The sequence below is a fragment of the Triturus cristatus genome, chromosome 7, assembly GCF_964204655.1.
Source record: "Triturus cristatus chromosome 7, aTriCri1.1, whole genome shotgun sequence".
NCBI classification, from domain to species: Eukaryota; Metazoa; Chordata; class Amphibia; order Caudata; family Salamandridae; genus Triturus; species Triturus cristatus.
In genome coordinates, this window is record NC_140590.1 from 1696735961 (window position 1) to 1696762609 (window position 26649).

General features: G+C 46.1%; 1 protein-coding gene across 4 annotated transcripts in view; it reads right to left on the minus strand.

Moving 5' to 3' along the window:
- LOC146812806 (alpha-2-macroglobulin-like protein 1) overlaps positions 1-26649 on the minus strand; it is a 468691-nt gene that overhangs the window by 86412 nt on the left and 355630 nt on the right. For all 4 annotated transcript variants that reach the window (XM_085619916.1, XM_085619915.1, XM_085619914.1 and 1 more), the window contains exons 31-33: positions 12372-12496; positions 9063-9147; positions 3483-3551 (exon numbers count right to left, since the gene is read on the minus strand). In XM_085619916.1, the coding sequence (XP_085476042.1) occupies positions 3483-3551; positions 9063-9147; positions 12372-12496 (279 nt within the window). The remainder of the gene's footprint in view (positions 1-3482; positions 3552-9062; positions 9148-12371; positions 12497-26649) is intronic.

Genomic DNA, 26649 nt, shown 5'->3' on the forward strand with positions numbered 1-26649 from the left:
GGACAGGGCAACCAAAAGCAGCCTTGGCAAAAATGCTCAAACCAGCAGCACTCTTTTCCTATCCTTGCTCTATTTCTCCCCCTTCCATCCATCTATTCTCTCTCTTCTCCCACTCTGTGTGCTCACTCTATCTCCATCCCTCTCTCCCCCTCTTGTGTCTCTCCCTTAAAACCCCCAGTGTCAGCAGCAATTAATCTGGGGAAGCTGACAAAGGCACCTGGGCTTTCAAATCCGGGCTCCAAGGGCTCTAGCCCATTGGGGAAATGCCCGGTGGTATAAAAGGCCTGTCTGGCCCTGAGCTTCAGTAGGAGAAGTTGATTTGGGAAAGGGCAGGGTGAGGATGCCGCATACTGCAGAAGACTTCACAAAACAGCCTCTTAGAGGATAAAGGCCCCCGAGGTAAATCAAAGCCCCCCTATGCATAGCAACATGTGTCTATGGAAATATGTCCATCATAATAACCTAACCAGCGGTGTCAAAATCTATTAGAATGACATGTTACTGTGCATGAGACACTTACAAGTACAAAATCCTCTCTATGTGGCAGCGTGGTGGGGCGGGAGTCTCTACTCTCCTGTGGGTAGCTGAATTTAGGGAGCACTTCCTAGTGATCAGCCCTTCTCTGTGGTGTTGAGGCGGTGATCTTGGCTCTCCTGTGGGTGTCACAATCACCCCAACACTTACCTGTGGAATACTTCTGGTCTATGATGGAGTCTCATCCACAAAATATCAAACTTTCAAGGGTGTTTTCTAGTGGAAAAGTGTTCTACCTACAGCAGCACCTCATGGTGCATCAGTGGGGCTGCCTTCCGGGTTAGGTTTCTATACTGCAGTGTCACCAGACACACTCTATGTCTGCAGAACTCCATGTCCTCACTTCGAGACTTGTCTGTTAAAATTCGTTGTTATCATGTGTATTAGTTTAATTAATTCAATGGCAGTAAGCCAAAACTACAATTACCAGAATGCATGAAAGGCCATGATTTGTCATACTGTGGCCTACCCCCATGGCCCTAAGTGGCTACCCTGTTAGCCTGTTAATAGGCATATTACCACAAGCATTATTTGAGGTGTAATTATGCAGATTTCACTGGAGTATACACGTTGCTTAGGAATTTACTACTCTAAGCTGATGTAAAATGTCTATCTCAGCATTATAGGAATACCACAATGCATCTCTCAGCATGGGGACTGTCTGTGTTATTTACAAATCCTCACTGGGATACTGAACCTGCAAGAGTGAGGTAAAGGGACAGAAAATGCTTGGTTTGGATTGAAGAGATATGAGGTGGAAACAAGACTATGCAGCCTTGGTATTTGGCGCGCCGACATGGAATAGGGCCCGCCAAAGTCTTCTGAGAAAAATGTCATCCTCCGGTACCTGTCTGTTACAAATTAAGCACTGTGTCCACCTCAGTTCGTAGGCAGAATTTCTGCTCAACTGCCATGGTTACAAACTCAAAATGTGGTAGAGTTTCCATTGTCAGTGTGGCAGAGTCTAGAAAATGCCACACTAAAAACTGCACTCTAACCTCTTGGTCTTGGTTGCAGGTATTTTCTATTGCTGCATTCCCACTGTGGAGAAGTCAGTACCGGGAAGGAAGGTCCCACAGGTACATGGCCGGGAAGGTAAAAAGAATCCTTTTCTGTCTACTCTCCTCTCAGGCTAACCACCCACCCTCCTGATGTACCTCTAGAGCTCTCTGTGGGTGCCACTCAAACTTCTGATTCTTCCCACCCTGGCCAGATACCCCTAATCCGGTTCACATATCTGCCTACCTCCGGGCCCTACAGTTCGGGTTACTGGCCCCATGGTCTACTTGTCTTGCTCTATCTACTTATTCCCCGCTCCTTCCCCCTCTAGTTCCTACCCTTTCATCTTGAGGTAATCACAATCAGTGAATTCAACGTGCGGACTACCCCATACACACTTACAGTTTCCCAGGCCCATGCATCATGTGCTGCTCTGGTCCAGTATGTTTTCTTTGAATTCTGGGCATTGTAGTCTTATTTTGTAATGTAATAAACAAGACTACAAGTCCCAGTATTAAAAAAAACCCTGGACTGGAGCAGTACATCACGCATGGACCTGGGGTCCTAGGCAGGAATGACAGTTTTGAGAATTAGCATTGAATAAAGACATTATCATTTGAAACACAGTGATGGTTCTGTACGCAGTAGAGGAAAGAAGGAACAATGTTTCACCTGGAACCATACGAGTCCTATTCATCCCAGACGTCAAAATGTGTGAAACAACTGCTGCTCAGTAAACACTTTGGGACTGTGACCAAAAAAATGACACAAGTCAAAGTGAAGCAGAAAACCCTCCAACATAAACCCCCTCAATCCTATTTAACCAAAGTAACAAACGTTCATATTTGTAATATATATGTAACAATTATTGTTAGACACAAAATGAAATATCAATAACTTCATTCTTTTTGCCTCTTTGATCTTACTCAGAACATCTTTGCAAAAAAAAAAATCTGAGTTATTCACTGTTACCTGTCTATAATCCTATATGTAATAAATTACAGAATATGTAATAATCAATTAAATACAATGTACCCCCCCCCCCGTAACTACTCGTTGTGTGTGTGCATATCTGTAAAGCCCTCTGATGTCTTAAGGACAGAGTCTGTGCTATACAAATCCCAATAAATATATAGAGCCTCATTACGATGTTAGGTGGATGTCCGATGCGGTCTCAGGACCGGCTGAACTCCAGTCGGCGGTCCCGACACAGCTATTACAATGCGACCGCACATGGTGCGGTCGCATACTCCCATTTCTCTATGGGAGCTTGTGCTGCGGCCAAAAACCTGCCGCAGCACAATCTCCCATAGAGAAATGGGAGTTTCTGTTAATCCCTGCACCACGTGGCAGGCACCTCACAGTACCTGCCACACAGTGCAGAGATTAACAGGGGGCACCACAGGTGCACCCCACCCCCACAACCATATACCTCTGAGACATGGGTGCCCTGCTAGGGGCCCCCAAAGTTGCTTTCTGACAGGCTTTTCACATCGGAAAGCCTGTGGGAAAACAACATCGTAATCCCGTTGGTGGAAACGCTGTCATTAAGGGATTATGTGTCGGTTCTGATTGGCCGATGAGCTCCTTGGGCCTGTCGGAATCCATCCGGAATGACGGGAGGGTTTCACTTCAAACCGCCGTATTACATTACATTAAATTGTAATACGGCGGTCGAAAGTGAAACCTATGATGTCGGTCGGAAAGCCTCCGACCAGAGGTCGAAGGCTTTCCGACCGACATCATAATAGGGCCGCATAGCATCCACAGCTACGGAGGCTAAGTGAATTCAGGTATGTGACATTTAGTAAGAATGAACTGAAGGTGCTCCAAAGATCTGGGGGCAATCCGTGAGTTGTTTGTGAAACGGAAGCAGCCTAAAGAAACCCCTCGGCTGACCGCCTTCATGTGCCTTTGCATGTTAATCCCCTCTGGAGATTTTCACTTACTTTCTGTAGGTAGATGATGACGGTGCTGAAGGATAGTTCTACTTGCTGCACAAAATCACTCGACGTGAGCTGTGGATGGTAAAAAAACAAGGAAAAGGGATCAGACATTGTTGTGTTACTTGTTTCAAGAAAAAGGTTCAGTTTTCAGGTTTTTCCTACAAGCTGTCTGGTTTGGGAAAGACTTGTTGTGAGCTTACCAAATTTTAAAGTGGCTTAAAGCCCACCCATTGCTTACATTTGTTTGGCCTTCACATCACTCTCATTTGCTTGCTTCCGATGTGTTAGCATGCCGTGTCCCCATTGTTTCTCCTCGCATTGGAGCATAGCAGCTTTACCATCATGCTGACTGACTTGTATTCTTCCACTGCTAACGTTTAGGGAACTACTTTTTTATTCTCCTTTCAGCACTCCATGAGAGTGCCTTTGTTTTCTAGCTCTTTCCTTTGTGTACTGCTTGCCTCCCCCAAACACCTGCCCTCCATGCTCTTTGTGTTGCTTTCTCGTTCACGTACTGCTCTCGTTTGCTTCTCCCCCAGGCGCCATGATTCTCTTACCCTCGTATGCTGCTTTTACCCTCCTCCCCCCCACCCAGCTTCAGTTATAGTTTCCCCCCTCATGCTTCCCCACCCGCGCCCCTATTCCACCCCACACCCATTGTTTATTTTTGTTGGGCCCCGCAGTTCTCATTTTCTGATGAGCGGTCTGCTACCAAAAAATCACTTTTCTGCACTCGCATTTTTTTTTTAATTTAGCTAAAAAAGAAAAAGAAAATAATGCCTGCGTTACTCAGGAGCACTCATGCATGTTCGCGCCTAAAGAATTAAGGGGCATATTATCAAGCCAGGTGATAAAATTATCGCCGCTTTAGCGGCAGAAAACTGCCGCTAAAACGACGATAATGGGCTTGATAATATGCCGCAGAGAATTCCAATTGAAACCCATGTTAGATGTCCTTCACATCTAACATGGGCTTCAATTGGAATTCCTTTTTTTTTTTTTTTTTTTTTTTAATTTTATTTTTAATTTTTAATTTACAATAATACACAACATGACAAGCATACTATGCACCGCACAGTAAAGTAAAAAAAAAAAGAGAACAGAGAAGAAAACAGACTAGAAAAACAGATCATCAGCCTTCAAACCAGTCCTTGAAAGGGGCCCAGGTTCTAGCCCCGAACTCCCGCCTTTTCCTCCCCCTTAACAAAAAAACCGCTGACTCCAAATTATATAGTGCTAACATCCTAGCTCTACAATTAAAGAAAGTTGGAGCTTCCGAGCTAATCCACTGTGATGTAATGCATAGCCGAATCATTGCCATTGCAAGAAAAAGAAAAGCAGCCGTGTATATAGAGCCCCCAATGGATCCGTTACCATCACAACCCATTATCACAAGTTCAGGGGAAACTTTAAACTGAATCTTTAACATCACATTAATAAATTGCTCAATCTCATGCATAAATATCCCCAATTTAGGACATAGATAAAACATATGCACTACATCCGCAGCCTGAAATCCACATCTAGCACATCTATCACCCTTCTGCCCCCCCCATTTTGCAATCTTAGCAGGTGTATAGTATAGGTCGAACATCGCCATATAACATTGTGTTTGTAAGCTGCCTGAAACTGAAATCCGACTTACTAACTGTAATGTGAGCCTAGTATCAACCCCTGTCTTGCCAAATTTCCCATCCCACTTCAAATCCTGCGAATCCAAGTCGTCTGGTAGACAGGATAAGAAATACTAATAGATCACGCCTATTCTGACTTTCTTACGAGCCATTTCTATTATAGTTATATTGCCAAATTTAATAGTGATCTCATTCCGGGGTTTTTCAAGAAAACTTCTAATCTGAAGATACTTAAAAAAATCATGAGTATATAAATTAAACTTCTCCTTAAGAACAGAAAAGGTAGATATTTCCCCACCCGAGCACAAATCCCCAATCACCTGTAATCCATGTAACTGCCATCTTATAGTAACTTGATCATGGAAAATTGATGGCAACGTTCCAGCCGCGGAAAAGGGGGTATATGAATTAATATTTGCAATCATACACCTACGGCGAATCTTCCGCCAAATCATAAATGCCGCATAGATCACTTTAAATCTTGTCTTTTTGAAGTAACTAGGTTCTAGTATCTTTACTAAGATACCTTTAGCGGCGTCCCCCAGACCTATTTCATAGATAGTGGGCCTATTTGCTAAGGGGACATCTGCCCTACCCCCTACTAGAAGAATTCCAAAATGTTGCAGCATAGCTGACCAATAATACATTAGCAAATTTGGGACTGCCCACCCACCACGGGCTCTTGGAAGGCACATCAATTTAGCTGCTCTCCGTGCCCGACGATAGCCCCAAAGAAATCTTGAGCCAGCCCTCTCGGCGCTACTTAAAGACGCTAAAGAAAATTCTAACGGAATAGTTCTAAACAAATATAATAGTTTCGGCAGGACTAACATTTTGAGAATATTGCAGCGACCATATAAGGAGAGATGCAAGTGATCCCATCTACCAAGTTTCATGTTAATAGATTTGACCACTGGGAGCATATTGATATCAGGGATGTCTGATACAGAAGCAGAGATTTTCACCCCAAGATAAGTTGCTTCCGTAGTAATGGGAATGTCTGAGGGACACATAAAAGCAGAATGGAGAATCTGTGTCTTATCGACATTGAGTTTATAACCTGAGATTAAACCAAATTGATCTGCCAAATTTATGATAGTTGTGAAAGCTATGGAAGCATCTCTAGTTAAGATGACAATGTCGTCAGCATATGCCAACGTCTTATAATCTGTACCGTTAACAGTAACTGGCAAGATTGTTGAGTCTTCCTGAATTTTCATAAGATACGGATCAATATACAGAGCAAAAAGCAACGGCGAACACGGACAGCCTTGTCTTGTACCCCTCCCGATGTTAAATAAAGAAGTTTCCAGCCCGGAGATACGAATTGATGCATGTGGGGAAATATACAATGCTTGCACTGCCTATATAAATTCGGAGCAAAACCCCTTCCAACGGAGCACTGCCCAGAGAAACCCCCAGGAGACCCTATCGAACGCCTTCTCGGCGTCCAATAGGATCACCCCGAGGGGAGATTCAGTGGCCTGTGCCCAGTCTAACAGTGCGATAACCCGCTTAACATGGTCAGATGTGTCCCTGCCAGGAATAAAGCCATGTTGCCGAAGAAACACTAAGGGGGTAATTACCGCAGCAAGCCTAGTCGCTATAATTTTTGAGTAGATTTTGCTGTCCGTATTAATTAATGAAATAGGACGATAAGATGACGGATTCTGGGCTGGTTTATCTTTCTTTTGAAAAAGTACAATAGTTGTTTGCCTCCAAGATGCTGGTATGATCCCCCTCTGAGCTTCCCTTAAAACTATTAATAAGTCCTGTTGTATTACTTGAGCAAAAGTCTTATAGAATTCTAACGGAATAGCATCCGGCCCAGAGGCCTTACCATTAGCCAGCGATTTGATAGCCAATTCGACCTCCTCCCAAGCAATGGGGGCTGAGAGAATTTCATTCTGGACAGTTGTGATTCTAGTGGTATCCAAATCCTGCAAGAAATCTTCAATCATAGAGTCAGCGGGAGCAATGACCGCATCCTCCTTATATAGCTGAGAATAAAATTTTGCGAAAACATCCAGAACCCCCTCCTGAGTAGTCTGTAGCTGACCTTGTTGATCCAGAACACTAACTATTCTATTTGCAATACTTCTTTGCTGAAGCCGTTTGGCAAGAACTCTGCCACAGTTCTCACCAAATTCAAACATCGTCGCACGATATTGAATATATTTTGCGGCAAGGTCCTTACCAAAAAATTCCAGTACCTTAGATTTAACCTTCAATTGTAATTCCATAGAGCATATTATCAAACCCATTATCGCCGTTTTAGCGGCAGTTTTCTGCCGCTAAAGCGGCGATAATTTTATCGCCTGGCTTGATAATATGCCCCTAAGCGACTAGAAACATCAGCAAAAATTATTTCGCTTTTTGCCTGTGCAGACAACTTTAGGAAAGCCATTAGGTCCGGATGGCACGATGTATCAGCTTTGATAGTCCTTGTTTGTTATTGACGTTGTTGGCTCAAGTCAGAAACAGAAAGCAGCCTATTTCCAGTTCCTCGTTGGTTGCTATGCTATGACTGGCCACAAGGTGTCAGAGCTGCACCATTTACATGTCGTCCTTGAGAACTTCACTGAATGTAATAAAATCTTTGCTACAATTTTTTCATCAGTGCTATCTATGTTTCTAGGGTTACTGGTACACTGTGGTTCCGTGGCTTTTCTTTGCATCGGGACCAAAGTCAATGCCATTTTTGTAATGCTCACTTAGCCCTGAGTGGCCTGTAGGTTTCACATTGTAAACTGGTACAAGTTTCAATGACCGTGGAAGGATAAAATGCGGAGGTCACGATCTCAACTTCTGACCTGCAGATCACACATCTCAACAGTGAGTGCTAAACCCACTGAACTTTAATGCACGAAGGTTTCTAATGCTGAAGTTTATCAAATGAGAGTCCTAAGGCGAAAAGCATGATATGAGGTGTACAATTATATTGCTGTCTAGACACCTAAGCAGAATGCTGCCTGGGTGAATAATCGTATAAACAGGAAAATAATCCCAGCCACTTCATCCGTTAGGTGTATGACAGGGTCATGACGTCACTGTCCGTGACATCATTGTACACTGCAAACGTCTGCCTAGAGCAAGCGCAACCCATCAAAAGCTGACTTCAGGGCTACGCCTTTACTAGCAGATTATACATCCAAACATAGATCTATTCCACAGCAGCCTGGGATTTATTTTATTCATTTTTATTTTATTTTATACGATTTTATATAGCGCAAACATTACCCGAAGGTGTCAGAGCGCTTTACAAAAGAACAAGTTGCGTTACTTAAGGACTTTGGATTACATGAGAGATCCAAACAAATAAAAACTGCACATGTACAAGGTGTAAAGTCACTCAAGGAAGAGATACAAACAGATAAACTCTAAAGTCACATAGGAATGGTAGTAAGTACAAAGGTCTACTACATATACTAGTGGTTAGAGGTCTATATATACAAATAGTAAATTCACACAGGATTACATTTTAACAGCGATTAGGCTGGGACAATTGTATATTTTTCAACATCTGATGTTTGTGTCTGCAACCTGGAGGACAAAGGTTTGAATCCATGCTGGATTAGCTAAGCCTTTGCTCTTTCTGAAACCAGTATCACCAGTACCAGTGCTTTAAACGGGCAGATACTTTCAGGGACTTCTTCAATCCAGAATGGATGGCACTGGCACTTCTCACCGCTGCCCTAGTGCTTTTAATCGGACAGTACTGGCACTTATCCATAGCTAACAGGTAATTTGTGGCAAGGAGTACTTGTACTCTGAATTCCCATTTCAAGCACTAGTACTATAGAGGATAATAATACCACGCATTATTAAAGTACTAAAAGGTGATTATGTTTGTGGTGTGTGCCAAAACATGTAATCAAAAGCATCAGATATCCCTGTACTGGCCTCTGCTGAGTAGGGAATACTTTTACCAACTCTGGTCGTCTCTTACCTCTTGCTTCACTGCTTCCGAGGGGTAGAAACCAGATGGCATTTGAATCTCAATCAGCACCATATTTGTTTCATGGCGGGAGCCACTGTAGGTGTAAAGAACAGTCTAGTGAGAAACACAGCCCGAACTGGGACTACAGAGCATCCCTGGAAAAAAATGGTCAAACCAGGCACACTCCCTTCATGTCCTTGCGCTCTCTCTCTATTTCCATCCATCCATTCTCTCCTCTCCTCTTTCTCGCCTCCCTCTCTGATCACCTTCTCCCTACCTTCCTCCACTCTCCCTTTCTTGAAGCCCCCTCTGTGCTTGCTGCAAGTATCCCCTCAACCCATTTTCTCGTACCTCCACTTTCTGCATGAGGTGTCTAATCACTTCCCAAGCACCATGCAACCTAGCTGGAGCAAAAAACCTTCCATCCCTCTTCCTTGCACCTCCTACTGACATGCCAATGAAGAGGGCTGGAACTCACCACCCTTTGTTCTTGTGTCTGCACTTCAGACATAATGAAAACTTCGGAGCCTGTGAGAACTTGAAGTTAAGCTCTGGAGGCTTAGCCTCTTAGGGCCTCTTAGGGCCACATGTATGAAGATATTTTGCATTCGCAAACAGGCCGATTCGCAGAATCAGCCCGTATGCGAAAGCAAAAAAGGTTTTTCCAATGTGCCAACCTCTATTTTGCAATTTGTAACCTGTTACTGAATCGCAAAATGGGTTTGCGATTTGGTATTTGGAAGGGGCGTCCCTTCCAAATACTGAATCGCAGTGGTATATATGAATGTTTTGTGACAAAATACCGGTCACAAACATTTATAGTTTACCATCAGATTCAATCTGATGGTAACCCATTTGCAAACGGACCACTGCCTGCTCTTAAAAAATGAAATGAAAACTTTACATTTTTATCTTTTAAACACAACTCATTTTCCTGTAAGAAAAATGGAGTGCATTTAAAAAATAAAAAACTTTGCTTTATTTAAAAGGAATCATGGACATACATGGTGGTCTGCTGACCCCAGCAGGCCACCATCCCCGTGATTTTAGGGATTCTAAGGAGTGGCAAATTGAGACCTACTTCATTAATATTAATGATGTAGGTCGATTTGCGACCCCCTAGGAATCACTAAATGAAACTTATGGAATTTCATACCTTAGGAATCACAATTACCTAATTGCAATTCGCAGAAAATCGCAATTAGGGAATCGCTATTCCTAATATTGATACATGTGGCCCTTGTAGTCTAAGATTTGACCTTCTCTGGGGCTTTCATGAACGACCATGAAAGTTAAGAACGCCACAGTGCTCGCAATCGGACCAACTTGCACTTCAATTGAATCAGGGCATTGGCTGCCACAGCTGTAATTATGGTTAACAGTCGGTCCTTATAATAGAGGAAAATAAAGTTGGTCAGTAACTGAACAATTTGGAAAGAGTGAATAGATCAATGTCCTATAAAAAGTTGGCAATATGGTAAAAAAGAAAGCCCACTACAGGGCGGTGCAGAAGGTTAATATGCGTGTGACCATAAGTATCAGAATGCACCAATATTGAAATCCCAATAAGAAGGGAGCCCACCAGAGGGTCTATAACTGGAATAAGGCAAACTTACAATTGGACATCACAAGCGAAGGAGGACCTGAGGCCTGCTTTCTCACCCATGTTCTTTTTTAAATTTATTTTTATATTTTTATCAAAAGAGTTAAAAAGAAAAATAAGAAAATCATGTAGGCAGCCACATCTGGCTGTAGGCCAAAATTATAAAAGCATTTCACCCATGATCAAAGTCAGTGAAGACCAAAACGCATTGGGGTGGATGCAAATGTTGATGCTGTTTGCAGTCATTAAACAACAGTTTTAAATGAATTCTGAAAGTTTGTGTTAATGTTTGTGTAAGCTGCATTATTCGGAATACCCTTCTTCTCATACCAACACTTACGACCCTCCCTTCCAGTTCCCATAGACACCCTAGATTATCTTCTATTGCTTGGGGATCTAAAGGAAGTGTAGTGGATTAAAGCCCTCCTTATTGCCATGTTATTAGGAGGAGGGTGGAGAGTATTTGTGTTTTATGTTTTCATTGTCTCCAGTTGGGTCACATGGTGCCTGGGTAGAGGTTAGACACCTCATTGAGTACGTTTTGAAACGAGTTAGAAGGTATTGTGAATAATGAAGATTACTGGTAATTGAGCCATTAACCTTGAGGAGCTGGGGAAAGTGACAGAGGCACCAGGAACAGTCCTGAGCTTTCAAAACCGGCCTCCAGGGGCTCCAGCCCACAAGGGAAATGCCCGGTGGACTAAAAGGCCTGTCTGGCCCTGAAGATACAAATCTCAACACTTTCCAGGCCCCTCAACTCTGCTCCGATCCAAGCCCCTGTACACCCACAAATATCACACATACAGTCTGCTCCTGACACCCCAAAAGTGTCTTTATCCCTACTGTGTTGTGCTTTCACCCTGCAGACCTTCTGTCAGATTGAAATAACCAGGTTAGGTGCCTGCTCTTTTTCATATCTAAGGTTAACATTTTAGAATTCTTTTTCTTCTGACTTAAGACTTAATGTCTCACAAACTCTTCTTGAGGAAATCACTGACAAGCTGGTTCTGCAAGTAAAACAGAACATAATCTCATTGTGTTAAAAATCCTTATCTTGTGGGTTAGTCTCAGGTCAGTAGGAATAGAGTGCCAGAAGTAAGTGGTGGTCCTTGACAATGATTGGAATTAGGAATAAAAATATCAGATATGAGAGCTGCCTGCATCCTCTTCTGCCTCAGTAACCCAGGGGGTGAGAACACTGACTAGATCTGAAAGGTGAAAGTTGAGAGAAGAAAAAGATAAATATAGGGTGACAAAGCTGGTGAACCTCCATGTGTAACTAGAAAGAGATTTGCACTTAGTACTTCCAACCACCGTTCTCTGGTGAGAAGAACGATCCCTAAATGGCATATGGTGGCCGGAGGAACATTTTCAGGCTCAGGCAGGGGACTATTTCTATATGGATTCCTGTAATTGTGGGGAGTCTGGTGTCCACCAGTGACAGTATGGAGATAACCTGGAGTAACAGAGTGAGAGCTCCACCCACTTCAACATACTACTGAATCTTACACCATCAATCAATCAATCAGTATTTGTAAAGTGCACTAATCACCACAGGGGGATCCAGGAGCTGCCCCCCTCTTCAGGAAATGAGCTTCATGCTTTTTGGAAATGAACTTCAAGCCTACAGAGGCACTCAACACTTCATCACCTCATCCATTGGAACTGTGGGAAGCAGCATGCCAGCCAGGCGTGATTTTGACGCAAGAACCTACCTTACATGCACAGCGATGAAGAGATCGCTCACTTCACAGTGATCGGGACAGGTTAAGAAGGAGTCTACGCTGAGCTGAAAAGATGAACTGCGGATAGGGGTCAGGATGTTATAGGCCAGCATCACCTGTGAGCAGAGAAGAAGGGAGAGGCATCAGGGAAGCAGTGTCAGGAGGTATGCTCTGTATAATGATATACATTGAGAGGCACTACAGCGACTGTAACACAACAATACATCCCTGACCTGCAGCTCATAGCGGGCAAACATAGACACACCTAACCCGAGACACATACACTCCACACATACATAAATTGCACACACACTCAACCTAAAGACACACAAACACACACAGGCACACACACACACACAGCTATGTATGTATATATATATATATATATATATATATATATATATATATATATATATATATATATAATCTACTGGCGGTCGCCAGTAGATAGTTATAGTTAGGACCGTGTTTCCATAGGAAATCTCAAAATTCTATTTTGAATAACTTTGGCGCCGGTTGACGAATCTTCGCGAAATTTTCAAAACTAATGGGGCGCTCCGCTCAGCTCCTACCCTGAAAATCTCGGGGGGATTCGTCAAGCGGGGGCCGAGAAAAAAGGGGGGTCCCAAAACGCGTTTTCCCCATGCATTTTCCCATAGGACCTTTAGTCGAAGGTACAGCCCGAACGGCTGAACAGAATTACTTGAAATTTGGCAGAGAGGTAGTCCTCAGGTCAGGGATGTGCCTTTTGCATATATGGAGTCAATCTGTTCAGTAGTTCCAGAGAAAATTGCAGTAAAAAGCACATACATATCTATAGCCGCGCACCGTGCGCACACCCTAACGTGCGCGAGCGTAATTCTGATTGGTTGTTACATGTCAGTCAACGTTCGAATCGGTCGAAATCAGGAAGTGTCGGCCGCCATTTTGTTTGTTTTCAGTGCGAGAGTGGAAAAGGAAGGTGGCGAACGTGAAAAGGGGGCAGGGTAGAGAGTTCCTGACCCCCTAGCCTTGGTCAGGGGGTCCCTGAAGGACCCCAAAGGCAGAAAAAAACATTTACATTTTTTTTTTTAAATCGCGGGGGTGCGCGCACCGTGCGCACACGGTGAAAAACCATTAAAAAAAAATTAAAAAATGTAATACGCAGTTTATTGAAAAATAAATATATAAAAAAAATAATAATACATACATAACTTAGCATTTAAAAACCATACACATTCACTGAAAAAACCATAGGTTTCACACACGTTATAGTTAGGAATTAGCATTTAAAAAACCTTGCAAATTCACTTAAAAAACCATAGGTTTCACACATGTTATAGTTAGGTGGATATTTCACTCGTAAAAAACCAATGAAATTCCCCCGTTATACTTAGTTGAGATAACTATAACTCGCGCGACCGCCACTCTATCACAAGGATGATGTAATCAGTGATGTCATGAGTGATGCCACTGACCATGTCATGAATGATGTAATATGTGACGTCATGAGCAGAGGATTGAGGGCGCACAAGTTATAGTTATCTCAACTAACTATAACGGGGGAATTTCATTGGTTTTTTACGAGTGAAATATCCACCTAACTATAACATGTGTGAAACCTATGGTTTTTTAAGTGAATATATATATATATATATATATATATATATATATATATATATATATATATATATATATATATATATATATACATTATAAAACAGACAATATGGACAATATATACAAAGACACTCAGACACAACCATCCTCTACACAAACACATAACACACCTGTACACGCAGGCAAATGTGCAAACAAATGGACAAAGGAACACACAAAGGCATACACAGTCATAGTCACACAGAGACAACGGAACACAAACACAGACAGGTACGTGGAGACCCACAGTCACACACAAAACCAGCTGTATAGAATTCCCATTATATTACATGTTTTACTTTTTCCACTGATTCTATAATTTTAGTTAACTAGAGTGGCTTTTCTCTAAGATCTACATCATTGATTGAATTTGCATTGAGGAATTCATGGTAATGTTATCTCTGTTGGTCACTTTTTGAGAGGATTAGAGATGGTTTTATCACACACACACACACACACACACACACGCACACACACACACACACACACACACACACACACAAAAACACACGGACACACACACACACACACACACACCTCTATGAGAAGTTGAAGAAAAGTTACTTACCTATAACTAGAGTTGTCCAGCTTGTTACCTTCATAGATCCAAATGCTTGCATCAATAAAGGATAGCAAACAATGAAAATCGTCAGCAGCAAATGTTAAAATAGCATGGTACTCATTAAACGTTGTGCAATGAACAGCACGCACACCTGATTGTTGTACCCAGCAGAGAGTCAATGAGATGGAGAGGCTATGAAGCCCATTTCTTTCAATGGCTGAGAGATTCAAAGCACAATAAAGTGAAAGTTAAGAGCAGCCTCCTGAAAATGTAAGATGAGAGGCATCAAGTGAATCTATGAACAAACCAACACTGAAAAGGTAAAAGGTTACTGTACTGTAACTATACTTCTCCAGCATTGGTATCTTCCATAGAGTCACATGCTGAGCATTCCTCGTTGCCATGATGGGAATGCTCCATATGTTAAAAAGTTATGTGCAATCTGCACCAATGCTGAATAAAGCTACAGACTATATTCAGCCTGATTATGTGGACTGAGCTCTTATCAATGATGTGGAGAAACAGTGAGCCCTGCCAGTGCCCTGAGACTCCAATGGCCAGATTTCCATTGCTTGTCAATGTATGCACCTAAGCCACACGATAAACAAAGAGGAAAGTGGTTTGTGAGTGAAATTATGAAATATGTCAGCATTTGAAGCCTATAGTTACAGGTTGGTATTTTGTTTTTCCAGCATTGGATCTTTCACAGATTCACAAGCTTGAATACAGATTAGCAAAGCAATTTGGGAATTATAGTAGACGGCGGGACTGAGTCTTACATGAAGCAAACGGTCTCCGTAGCACAATCTATTCCACTTGCATCTCCACCTTAGAATGCACATCAAGAAAATTGTATTTTGAGAAGAAGTAGCTAGAAATTCAAGATGTTGCTTTTCAAATGACTTTAGTAGATACTCCAGAAACCAGAGCTGTAGTAGCTGCTACTCCCCTGATATGAGTTCTAATACTGCTTGGTAATTGTCAACTTCTGTGTGCATAAGCAGTAGAAGCACAATTCATCCAGAGGTGCCTTACTTTGTCAAACCTCCTCTCCAGTTGGATTGGCTGAAGGTCACAAAAGAAACTGACTAGATTGACAGAAAGTCTTTGTTCAATCTATGTAGTATTTTTGGAATCTAAGGAATATTTTGTGCCAAAAGAAAAGTCAAACAACCTTGTCCATTCAAATACATTGGTTGATGATCTAGGAGTTATGAATCTAGGGTTAGGCCTGAGAATTACCTTATATTTCAGGAAACACATATAAGATTTTTATATCAAAAATACCTGTATCTCACTCGCTTTTCCACCTATCATCAACAAAAAAAGATTATTTCAGGATAAATGTTGAATTGTAGATCTGTGTATGCTCAAGTGTGTCTTTCATCAAGGGAGCTAAAGCAGTATTATGTTCCCAAACTGGCACTAACTTATCAATTGTTGGGCCTGTCTGAAGTAGGCCTTTTATAAATCCCTCTATTAATCCAGATGAGAACATGGATGGTGTATGTGGCCATCAATGCCTAAGTAAAAATAGCAGATCCATGTACATGGCTGGTGCATGTCTAAGACCCCACTTAGGAAAGAGATGAATTGATGGGGCCATTGATAGTGGCTCCAGATTGTTAGATCGTAGCCAACCACACAAATGAGCTCATTTGCAAGGGTACGTATTCCGCCTGCAGGTAGCCTAGCTGTCTTTAAGATCTTCCAACAATCATCAGGAATTTATAAAGTGCCAAACTCTGGGCCCAATTCACAAAGGGACTTACGACTCATAAAGTTATAAGTGTGGAGTCTCCGCACTCATGAATGAATCACTGCAGTGCAATGCTGAGATTCCACCCAGAGTGCGGATGTTCGGTCGCAAGTGTGGACACTCAGCACACGTCACATTATGAATCGTAAGTCCCATTGTGAATCGGGCCCTCTGTGTCGTGAGCAGCCAGGCTGCCGGATGCGGTGATGCTGTATTGTAATTGGTACCAATGTTGTCTGGGCCACGTTGGGACTATCAATATCATCCATCATGGCTCCCTCCTCATCTTGCACAGCAGTCTGTGAATTGCTGTCATTGGTGGCAATGCATAAGAAAGGAGCTTCTAAAACCAATTTGTAGAGGATGCTGCCTCTCGGTAACCTTAGCATCTCTACATGCTCAGGAGTCTAGAGATCCCATTGTGGTTTTCCCCATCACTGGGATGCAAACAGTACTTGTTTGCCGTTTTATTCCCATTCGTGTTTGACTGTCCAAAATCTGCTCAGCGTGTCAATCAATCAATCAGGATTTATAAAGCGCAGCTAATCACCAAATAGGGTATCCAGGGACTTGTCAGCACATAGTGCTATATCAAGGCGCAATAAGTTTATGATCTAATTCATTAATAGTATGTTAGGTCTCATACAGGTTTGAGACCTATAGCATAGTAAATGTGATTAGGCTGTAGACAATGCATGAAAAGTAATCTTTTTATAGCCCAATAGGTCTGACAGGACGCACAAGTGATTTAATTGGTCTGTTATTGCTTTTGACATGGTGGCATTTCATGGCAAAAAGGTGAAGACAATTTTCATTTCAGCCCAATGGGCAAAGACAGGCGTAGCGAGCAGCCCTTGAACCATGAACGATGGAGAGGTGGGAGAAATGGAAGGGAAAGCATAGTGTTAATGAAAAATAGAAAAGGTAAAAACAGACCTTTCATGAAGTACAGGTATTAATCAGGGCTAGACTGGTCGTAGTAGGCATTGGGTGTTTGCCCAGGAGGCTGGAAGGGTGGGGCTGGTTTTGTTACTGGGGGGTCGATTTTGCAGCAATGTTACATTTTTAGCACCCAGAAATAAAAGCAGCAGTGTTGTTAAGCAGCAGTGCCTTACGTCTGACCCCCCCCCCCCCCGCCTCCAGGTGTGGGTTCCACTTCGACACAATTGCAGGGCTGCTTTGGGTTTCCAGTCTTGCCCTAGTCATAATAAAGCATTTTTCATCATTTTTGAGTGGATTGCGCTGTAGATTCTCTTTAGAAAGAGCAATGCTCTGAAGGATTCTTCCTTCACTCCAAATGCATAAGAAATCCTGACCCATGACAACCTCTCAAGGCAGTGGAGCTCCAAGGATCCTGGGTAACACAATGAGGTTGATAGGCTATGCATAGTAACAGGTTATGATCAGAGCACAAGTCCTAAAAAAACATTTATTTTTACGTCGAGCATTTGAGACCTCTTGAATATACTTTAGTATGTACTTTAGTATATATACTTTAGTATATACCTATATGTGTATGTACTTTGTGGGCTCTGGAGATCAGTGCTAGGACTTGTCTGCTTCCGCTTAGGAACTTTTTTTTCTGTTCAACTGCCTCTAGTTAACTGGCTTGATAGAAAATGGCCAGTAGAGGTCAGTAAAATACCTTAATTGCTTTATGCTGCGGGACTTTCTTTTTTTTCTGGCAACTGCTTCTATTTAAATTTCTTGATAGAAAATGACCAGTAGAGGTCTGTAAAATACCAGAATCACTTTAGCATTCTCTAGTTTCCAGACCATAGAAATTGTCTTCTACAAACACCCGTAGACAATATTTTTTTCAAATCTTATATTTTCAGTGATATGACCACCGAAGGCCCTGCTTTTATATTAAAAACAGAGCTTTGAACTATACCATTTCCTGCTGAAAGGCAATATTTCTCTCCATGTGTTCCCATACCTGGCGTGTCATGCAGTTTGGTGCTTACTTTCCCCCATGTTAAAGAACAGTAGATGTTTCAGCACCCAGGCTAATGTGCTGCATAGCTAAATACAAATAAGGTCCCAAAGGCGAGACCGATTGCATTGCAAATGCTTGTTTTAAGTCCTGCCACAAAGAAATTGTCAACAAGGAGAAGCATGGCAGTAGATCTGTTATGCTTAATTGGTTGCAAAGTCTACATTTTAAAATATTTGATTGGGTTAAGGCATCTGCTGTAAAGGTGCCCAGTAAATCTCAGGAAATAGTGGTAATGGTGACTCTGGAGTTTAAAGCATTTGTTGGAGAGATCTGTGTTTTGTGAAGTCCCAGACTTGAATCAAAGTAGTATAAGGTTAATGTGTCTCCTGCAAAGCACATCACGTAACATGCAGATGACAGATTTTTACTTTGTGTCGATAGCAAAGTGAGTTACTGCTTTTAACACAGAGATCCTTTTGTTTCCCGCAGTTCATAAATTGTAATCTTTGTCATATAGCACAGTGAGCTATGAAGGACATGTAACTCCTACACCTTGTACCCTGTCTCATGTAACTCATCTTGTACATTGATGTACACATGTACATGTTTTATTGTCAATGTATAATGTGTATGTTATGTAAAGAGCTCTGACACCAACACACCTGACATTCTTACAGTGCATGCATCTCCTATATACAGGGACTGAACAAAGGCAAAAGCTTGCCTCTCTTAAGTACCTGTGAAGAAATACCAAGCTGTGTGCCTTTGTTTGCCCTCCGAGGCATTTACTATTAAGTTTGAGGTTCTACGCCTCATCCAGTCAGGATATTCAAACAAAAGGAGGCCTGATGGGCACTTACCTCTGGCCCAGCTGGAGGTGTAAAAAAGGCTCCCTCGCTGCCTGCATGTTGCTGCTGGGAATCGAAAGCAGACAACGTGCAGGCGCTGCTGAATGAGTCATGGTGTCTTACACCAGGACAAGTTCAACATATTTCTGTGGGGCCCAACTTCTTGGCAGGGGGGACGGTGTCCACCCTGTGAAAAGAGTGGGTGGACGCCGTTAACCTGCGTGTACCCCGACTTGTGCCCTGGTTATGACAGTGCATTCTGTTGTTACTGTTCTCATATTTGCCACCAAGGATGTCGCATATGAAGGCTGGTAATCAGTGCTGGCCCTCGCTCGGAGAGCACCCTTTGTTACCTGCTGCTGCTGGTAAACAAAATGAGACAGCAGGGGGTACTTTCCACAGGTCAGCCCCTAACTGGTTAGATCATTGGTTTGCTTCTGAATGCAAACATCTCCTCTCTCCCCTGCTTTACCTAAATCACCCACAGCTCAGCTCCATCAGGCTGGTGCCAAGTTGTTTGTTGGGTGGGAAGGGGGTGTTGGTGTATAGCGGCAGTGGGTCAGAGGTAGGAGGGAGGCAGTGATAGGATGTTAACAGCAGCAGGTTAAAAACAAGCATTGGCATAGCCAATAGGTCTCGCCTTTGGGACCTTATAAGTGTTTAGTTATCCAGCACAATATCCTTGGTGCAACAACATCAAGTCTTGCATGGCTAAACACTTATATGGTCCCAAAGGCGAGACCTAGTGACCTAGAGATGTGCGAGAAGAGAGGCAACTGTGCTAGAGATGTGCGAGAAGAGAGGCAGCTGTGCTAGAGATATGGGAGGAGAGGCAGCTGTGCTAGAGATGTGCGGGAGGAGAGATAGCTGTGCTAGAGATATGGGAGAAAGCAGCTGTGCTAGAGATGTGCAGGAGGAGAGATAGCTGTGCTAGAGATGTTGGAGAGGAGAGGCAGCTGTGTGGGAGGCAGCTGTGCTAGAGATGTGCGAGAGGGGGCAGCTGTGCTACAGATGTGGGAGGAGAGGCAGCTGTGCGAGAGATGTGCAGGAGGAGGGGCAGCTGTGCGAGAGGAGAGACAGCGGTGCAAAGCAGAAAACACCTATGCTGTAGGTGTACAAGACGAGGAAGCTGTGATGCTGATGTGCAGTGAACTAAAAAAACAGAATAAAATGCTGGAATTAATCTCAGCCTCCGGTAATTACTTGGGCCACACTGCAACCCACTGGACAGGGAAGGAAAGGAATATGGAGAAGCACATATAAAGGAAGAGGTAGGAGAAAGAACGACCAAGAGAACAGTGGGAGAGGAAGAGAAAAATCAAGGAAGGGGAGAAAAAAAAGGAAAGAACGCAAGAAAGGGTCGAGAGACAGATGGCATGAAGAGGAGAGGGTACAGGTAAGGTGGGACGGAGCAGGAGAGGGAGAAAGAGCGTGGGGAGAGAGCCTGCAAGAGAATCGGAAGAGAGAAAACAGGAGGTAAGAGAGAAAACGGGAGGTAAGAGGAAAGATAAAGAAAGGAATTATAACGTAAACAGACTCAGAAGGAAGAGGGAGAACGAGAAAAATGGAAGAGAAAGAAAACACGAAAAGGAGAATAGAACAAAGAAAAGGAGAGCGAGACAGAGAAAGGGAGGGACAGAGAGAGAGAGAGAGCGGGAGGGAGAGAGAAAAAGATGGGTGCAGGAAAGACGTAGGAGAGGTTGGTTTCTGTGACTTCACAGTGTGTGCAGCTGGACGCTGTGGTGTGGTCAGTGCATCGTGGGTCCTAGTGCAAGGCAGGCAAAGGGCCTCCTGGATGCTGTGGCGTGGTCAGTGCGTCGTGGGTCCTAGTGCAAGGCAGGAAATGAGCCAGTTGGCTGTTGTTTGAACTTTTTTTAAATACAGGAACCTTCAAGAATCAGTGGCCCCTCAGGTGTCTGGGGCCCGGTGTCACTGCACCTCCTGCACTCATGGAAGCTACGCCCCTGGCTGGGTGTCCACACTGTCTGCTGTGTCCTGTGCAGAACTGTGAAGGCGTGGGTTGTGTGTTTCCGTGCCCGCTGGGGGGGTGGGTGCTGTGTGTGTTCTATACACGACTGCTTCTGCCTCGTTTGGAAGTGCCAAGAAGCACAGGTGCACTGTAATCAATCTTTAAATGCAGTGCGCGCATCAGAGTGCGCGAGTCCTCATAAGGATTGTACACGCCACTGAGAGGCCTAAGAAACAGTACATTTTCTTCATGCAGCTCTTTCTAACCACGTCTGAGGTTTCCTAGCGCTATGAGTGACTGACAATGGCGGTGAGACGTAAGATGCATTTGTAAAGCACACGATCACACATGGGGTTTTCTGGTGCCGTATGACAGATGTTTGTGGTCCCATAGCTAGAGGCATTGATGCAGGGAGGGCAGGGCGGGGCGGGGGCGGGTGGAACTCACTGCACTGCCAGTCTGTGGCTTAGGTTGCTTGGGATCCTCCACGGCAAAGATAGTGTACTCTGAGAGGAAAGCGGGCTCTGCTATCATCCCGGCCAGCAGCTGTGGCATTCAAGGCTGTAGCAGGGAGACGGAAATAAAACAGTAATGAGGGGAGACACACACTACACTGTTAAAATAGAACTACCCAGGTCCAGCAGAAAGCAGTACACAGCAGACAGACCCGAAACAACGCTTACATGTCACATTCTAAATGTGCTAGAGGGAAGAAAGCAGGCAAGAAACATGAACACGTTAAATCATTTAAAACATATTTGTAAGAGCCTCCGATCACTATGCAAGACACGGGAATTCTGTGAGTGATGAAAAAAAAAGTAACGGAGGAAGATGAGGTAAAATGGCAGAGTTATTTACAGATCTGGGCTGCAGAGGGAACAGTACATGTGAGGGAAGAGAGACAAATACAGAGGGAATAGCATGTGTGAGGAAAGAGAGAAAAATAGAGAGGGAAAAGCACATGTGAGGGCAGAGTGAAAATACAGAGGGAATATCACATGTGAGACCAGAGAGAAAAACATAGAGGGAAGAGCATATGTGAGGACAAAGAGAACAAGTACAGGCTATGCCAAGCGGAAGTGATCGCGTTTGCGATCAAACATCAAAGCGGCGAAAGTGAAAGTAATTGAGCAGAGCATCAAAGGGCTGGGTGAGAAGGGCGGTGAAAGTGAAAGTAATCGAGCAGAGCATCAAAGGGCTGGGTGAGAAGGGAGGGGGGAATGGAAGGAGCAGAGGAGCAGCTGTGCACGTGCACGCCATCGTGCACTCAAGCTTTAGGCCAGCAAACCATGTGGGTAGCACTTTTGAAAGCCCACTTACAAAATGTCTCAAAGAGACAGCTTTCGCTGTCTCAGCGAGACCTAATAAGTAGCAGTGCTTTAAACAGACTCTCTGGAACCAAGGTGGAGGTGCTGCTCTCTGCAGGACCTTAATGCAGAGGACTCCATGAGCCTCTCGAAAGATTGGCGCCCTGGGCCTGGGCCCATGTCGAAAGCCGGCCAGCTAGTGATAATTCATGCGATTCAATCTGTAAAAGATGCAATGCTGGGAAATGGACCATTTTGTCGTCAAAGCCCAGACCCCCCTATAAATGTGGACAGGAGCTATTGGGGTGCTAAGGATAGGAGCTGGCTCAGCAGTTTAGCATCTGCTCCTCCAAGCATCAATCCTCCAGGCTAGCGAATGTGCGCCTTTGTTGAGTCTCCTCACTGCATCCTCTTTTGCAAGCTTTAACCCCACAACAGACAAAAAGGAACTGAAACCCTCGAGCGAGACAGATGGTAGAACGGGAGGATGCTGGGAGCAGCAGTTCAATGAGTTTACAGATGACACTACCTCAGTGCTTAATTTGACCCGGTAGTTTCAGGTGCTCGGCACCAGTACTTAATTGTCGACACTGGCACGGCGCTGCTTGTGTCATTTAGAGATGAGCAGAACAACAGTTGTTTAGTAATTCAATACACATTAAAAAAAGACAAATACCTACCACCCGACCCATGGGGGGGCGTGGCTTAACACGCAATGAGAGCGGACGTGCCCGGGTAGAGCTCCCGTCTGAGCCTCCCTACCCCGGGTCGTTTCTCTGTGAAAAAATCCTCTCCGCGGCCCGCTACTGCCGGCGGACCTGTTCCGGCACCTGCTGCCTGCACTGGCCGAATTTGAGACCCATCGGTGGTGGAGCCCCGCGCCGGCGCCGATGACGGGCCTGCGGCCGCGCTGCTGAGCCCGCGCTTGGGGACGAGGACTACGTGAGCCCGCGGCTTTGAATACCATCCCGGGCCTTGAGCTGCGGCCTGCGGCGAACACCACGTGGCGCAGCGAAGAAGCCCGCGACCATTGCGGAGGAGCCCACGCGGAGCGGACGTGGCGACAGGAGGTACCTGGAAACCCTCCCCTGCCCCTCCCCCCATGGCCGAGCCGGGGACGGACTGGGGCGACCGCGTGGACGCCGGCTGCGGCACCCAGCGCACAGTGAGTTGACGGATGGGGGCCCTGGGAGCGGCGGGGCGAAGCCAAAGTGGTGACGAGGACTAGCCACTATTACACATAAGTGCATGCACACATGATCTGCTGCGAGACCGCGATGCCCCTGGGGAGAGGCGGAAATCCACAGCAGCGATAGAGAACCCGCTCTGGCCTAGCTACTGCTGCACTGGGGTCTGGCCTATACCCTATTGCTCTCCTGCCCGCCTCCGGACACTGCAAGCGGACTCGCCCCAGATAGGAGACGCGACATTGCCGAGACCTGCGACGCTTACCGACGCTGCTTGGGGACACGGAGAGCGCTGCCGGGATGTGGACCTGGACCCCATAGACCAGTGCGACGCCACCCCTGCGCCCCAGGCTGCTGCGACGGCGAACCGCGAGCACGGAGTGGACAAGGGGCGAGACAACGTCCTGACCCTTTGGAGGGAGCCTTCAGACGCCCGTGTAGCGGTCTGCTCGGAGACATTGGACCCGCGACGGCTGGGACGCAGTGCATGTGACCCGGCGATCCGGAGCGACGAGCCCTGGCACTTGGCGACGACGCAAGGCCCGCAACGACAACCCCGAAGATGCAGGGGTGACTTGCCACGCGCGGCGGGGCCCTGCCCTGCCCCCACAGGAGAACCTATCTTACACGCGCCACCAGCTCCATGCCTAGAGGGGCGCGGACGCGTACTGGACCGGGACCTGCAGCAACGAGGGGGCAACAGGTGAAAGCGGCACGCGGGATGGACGCCGAGCAGGTAGCGGCGAAGTTGGACAGTGTCCTGGCGGTTATGGAACAGATGGAGGAATCGCTCCAACAGACGCGCACCTCTCTGGAGACCAGAATCGATGGCGTGGCGATAGACTTGACCCATCTCCGGGACGATCACAAAAAGTTGCAAGATCGTACTAAGACCCTGGAGGACGCGGTAGCAGTGATCGAACCAAGGGCGGTGCAGACGGACAAAAAGGTGCAAGACCTCCTGCACAGAATGGAGCTATTGGAGGGCAGGGCTGAAGATGCGGAAGGTCGGGCACGACGAAATAACGTCCGCCTAGTGGGCATCCCGGAGAAATGGGAAGGAGCGGATCCCGCCCGCAGAGTTGAGGACTGGCTACGAAACCTGCTGCCAGATGGCACGCTTTCCCCCTACTTCGTGGTGGAGAGGGCCCACCGCGTGCCTGCGCGGCCGCTCCCCCCGGGTTCTCACCCCCGACCGTTTCTCCTTCGAGTGCTCAACTACCGAGACCGAGACGCCATACTACGCGAAGCACGGAACCTGGGGGAAATCACTATAGACAACGCTGCGGTGATGTTCTTCCCGGACTACACGGCGCGGGTGCAGAGGGAGAGGCATTCCTTCCTGGCTGTAAAACGAAGACTGCGCGAAGCGGGCCTCAAGTATTCGTTACTTTTCCCTGCCAAACTACGAGTGGTGGCACGTGACAAAACACATTTCTTCGCGAGCCCTGAGGAAGCGGAGGCCTGACTGGATGGAGGAATGCCTGACGTGCCGCGGAGAAAGCCGGGAGCTGCCGCGGCGGAGAGGCCCAAGGGGCCGGGGAGGCGACGCCGTCGAAGATCACCTACACCACCGCTGGCCCGAGAGGCGGCGAGCCGCTCCCCACCGGCAGCCCTAGTCCACCAGGAACAACAAGACGCCTTGCGCAGGGTGGCGGCGCTCAGCAACTCCCCGGCGCCGTCGCTCCGCCTGGGCGCCAGCCCGGCAGCGTCTTCCACGGATGATGAAGCGATCTACGGCATCCCGGATACGCAGAGCTCTGGGGGGCCCCCGGAGGTCACGCCACAGACGGTGGATCTCTTTGGCTGACGGAGCCTGGGAGCAGACTGTCATCTGCTGCGTGGCATGAGCCCACTTGAGTTCCTGTTCAGCTGCCCTGCCTGCCCATAGGATTGCCTCGGGCCTGCTGGCGCCCACGCTGTTGCTGCTCTGGGGAACTCGAACACCGAACTGGCCACTGTAAGTACATTTTCTACTCACACACACGTGAATCATCCACATAATCTGCAGGGACGTGGACGTGCCCCACAACGTTTCGCTGCCAACCCGCTGCACCGTGGTCTGGCTGGAGGGGGACCCGCCCCCCCCCTTGGTAGTTTTACCCGCATTTGGCTGACATATGGGCGCACGGCTACCACGGCATTGAACAATAGGCACTAGACGTCCGCCAGCCAGCGGAAGCTTGCATACTACACCCGGGAGAGAATATGGGACCCTCCACGACTACACTGTTTTGCTTACTGTTAGACTATCAACCACAAGCACCCCCTTAGACTGTATAGTTTGCAAGCTCACTTGAGTGTTTGGACGGCGACCTGTTGTGCGGCCGACCTTTTGGTATTTTGAAATTTGTTGCTATGTTAAGGCTTTATGTATTCCCCTTCTTCCTTACCCCCCTACCCTGTTGGAGATCATGGCACCGCACACGCGACACTTATCACGAATGCACGGAGGGGGCGGACTGCCGGAGCTGGGGGACCCTCGAGCTGGGGGCCGCGCCTTGGGGGGAGGGAGGAGGCGCTCATACACGCGACTGCTATGGCTAGTGTACAATTCTGCACCTGGAACGTTCGGGGAATGCAGTGCACACACCGGCCAGACGTTATCATATATACTCATACCTAAAGCGACATAAAATCAACATAGCGCTGCTCCAGGAAACTCATTTGAACGGAGCCGAGGTGCGGGCGCTGCACCGTAGGTGGCGAGGGCAGCTGTATGCAACGGAGTATTCCTCCTACGCTCGCGGAACACTGATATGGATCCGCCCTGGGACTCCTTGGGAAACCACGGAAGTAGTAGTAGATCGGGAGGGCAGATATGCGGCTGCGCAGGGCAGGCTAGATGGCCAGCTTCTCACGCTAGTATCCCTCTATTCCCCCAATGTAGAGCAGGGAAGCTTCCTGGAGCGGCTCTCAGCGACCATGGCACCTTGGCATGCCACCTCATGGATAATAGGGGGCGACTATAATTGCACTCTTGATACAACACTGGACCGCTCCTTCCCACCCCCCCGCTAACGCCCCTACACGAGGAGCCACGAAAGCACTACTGGACTG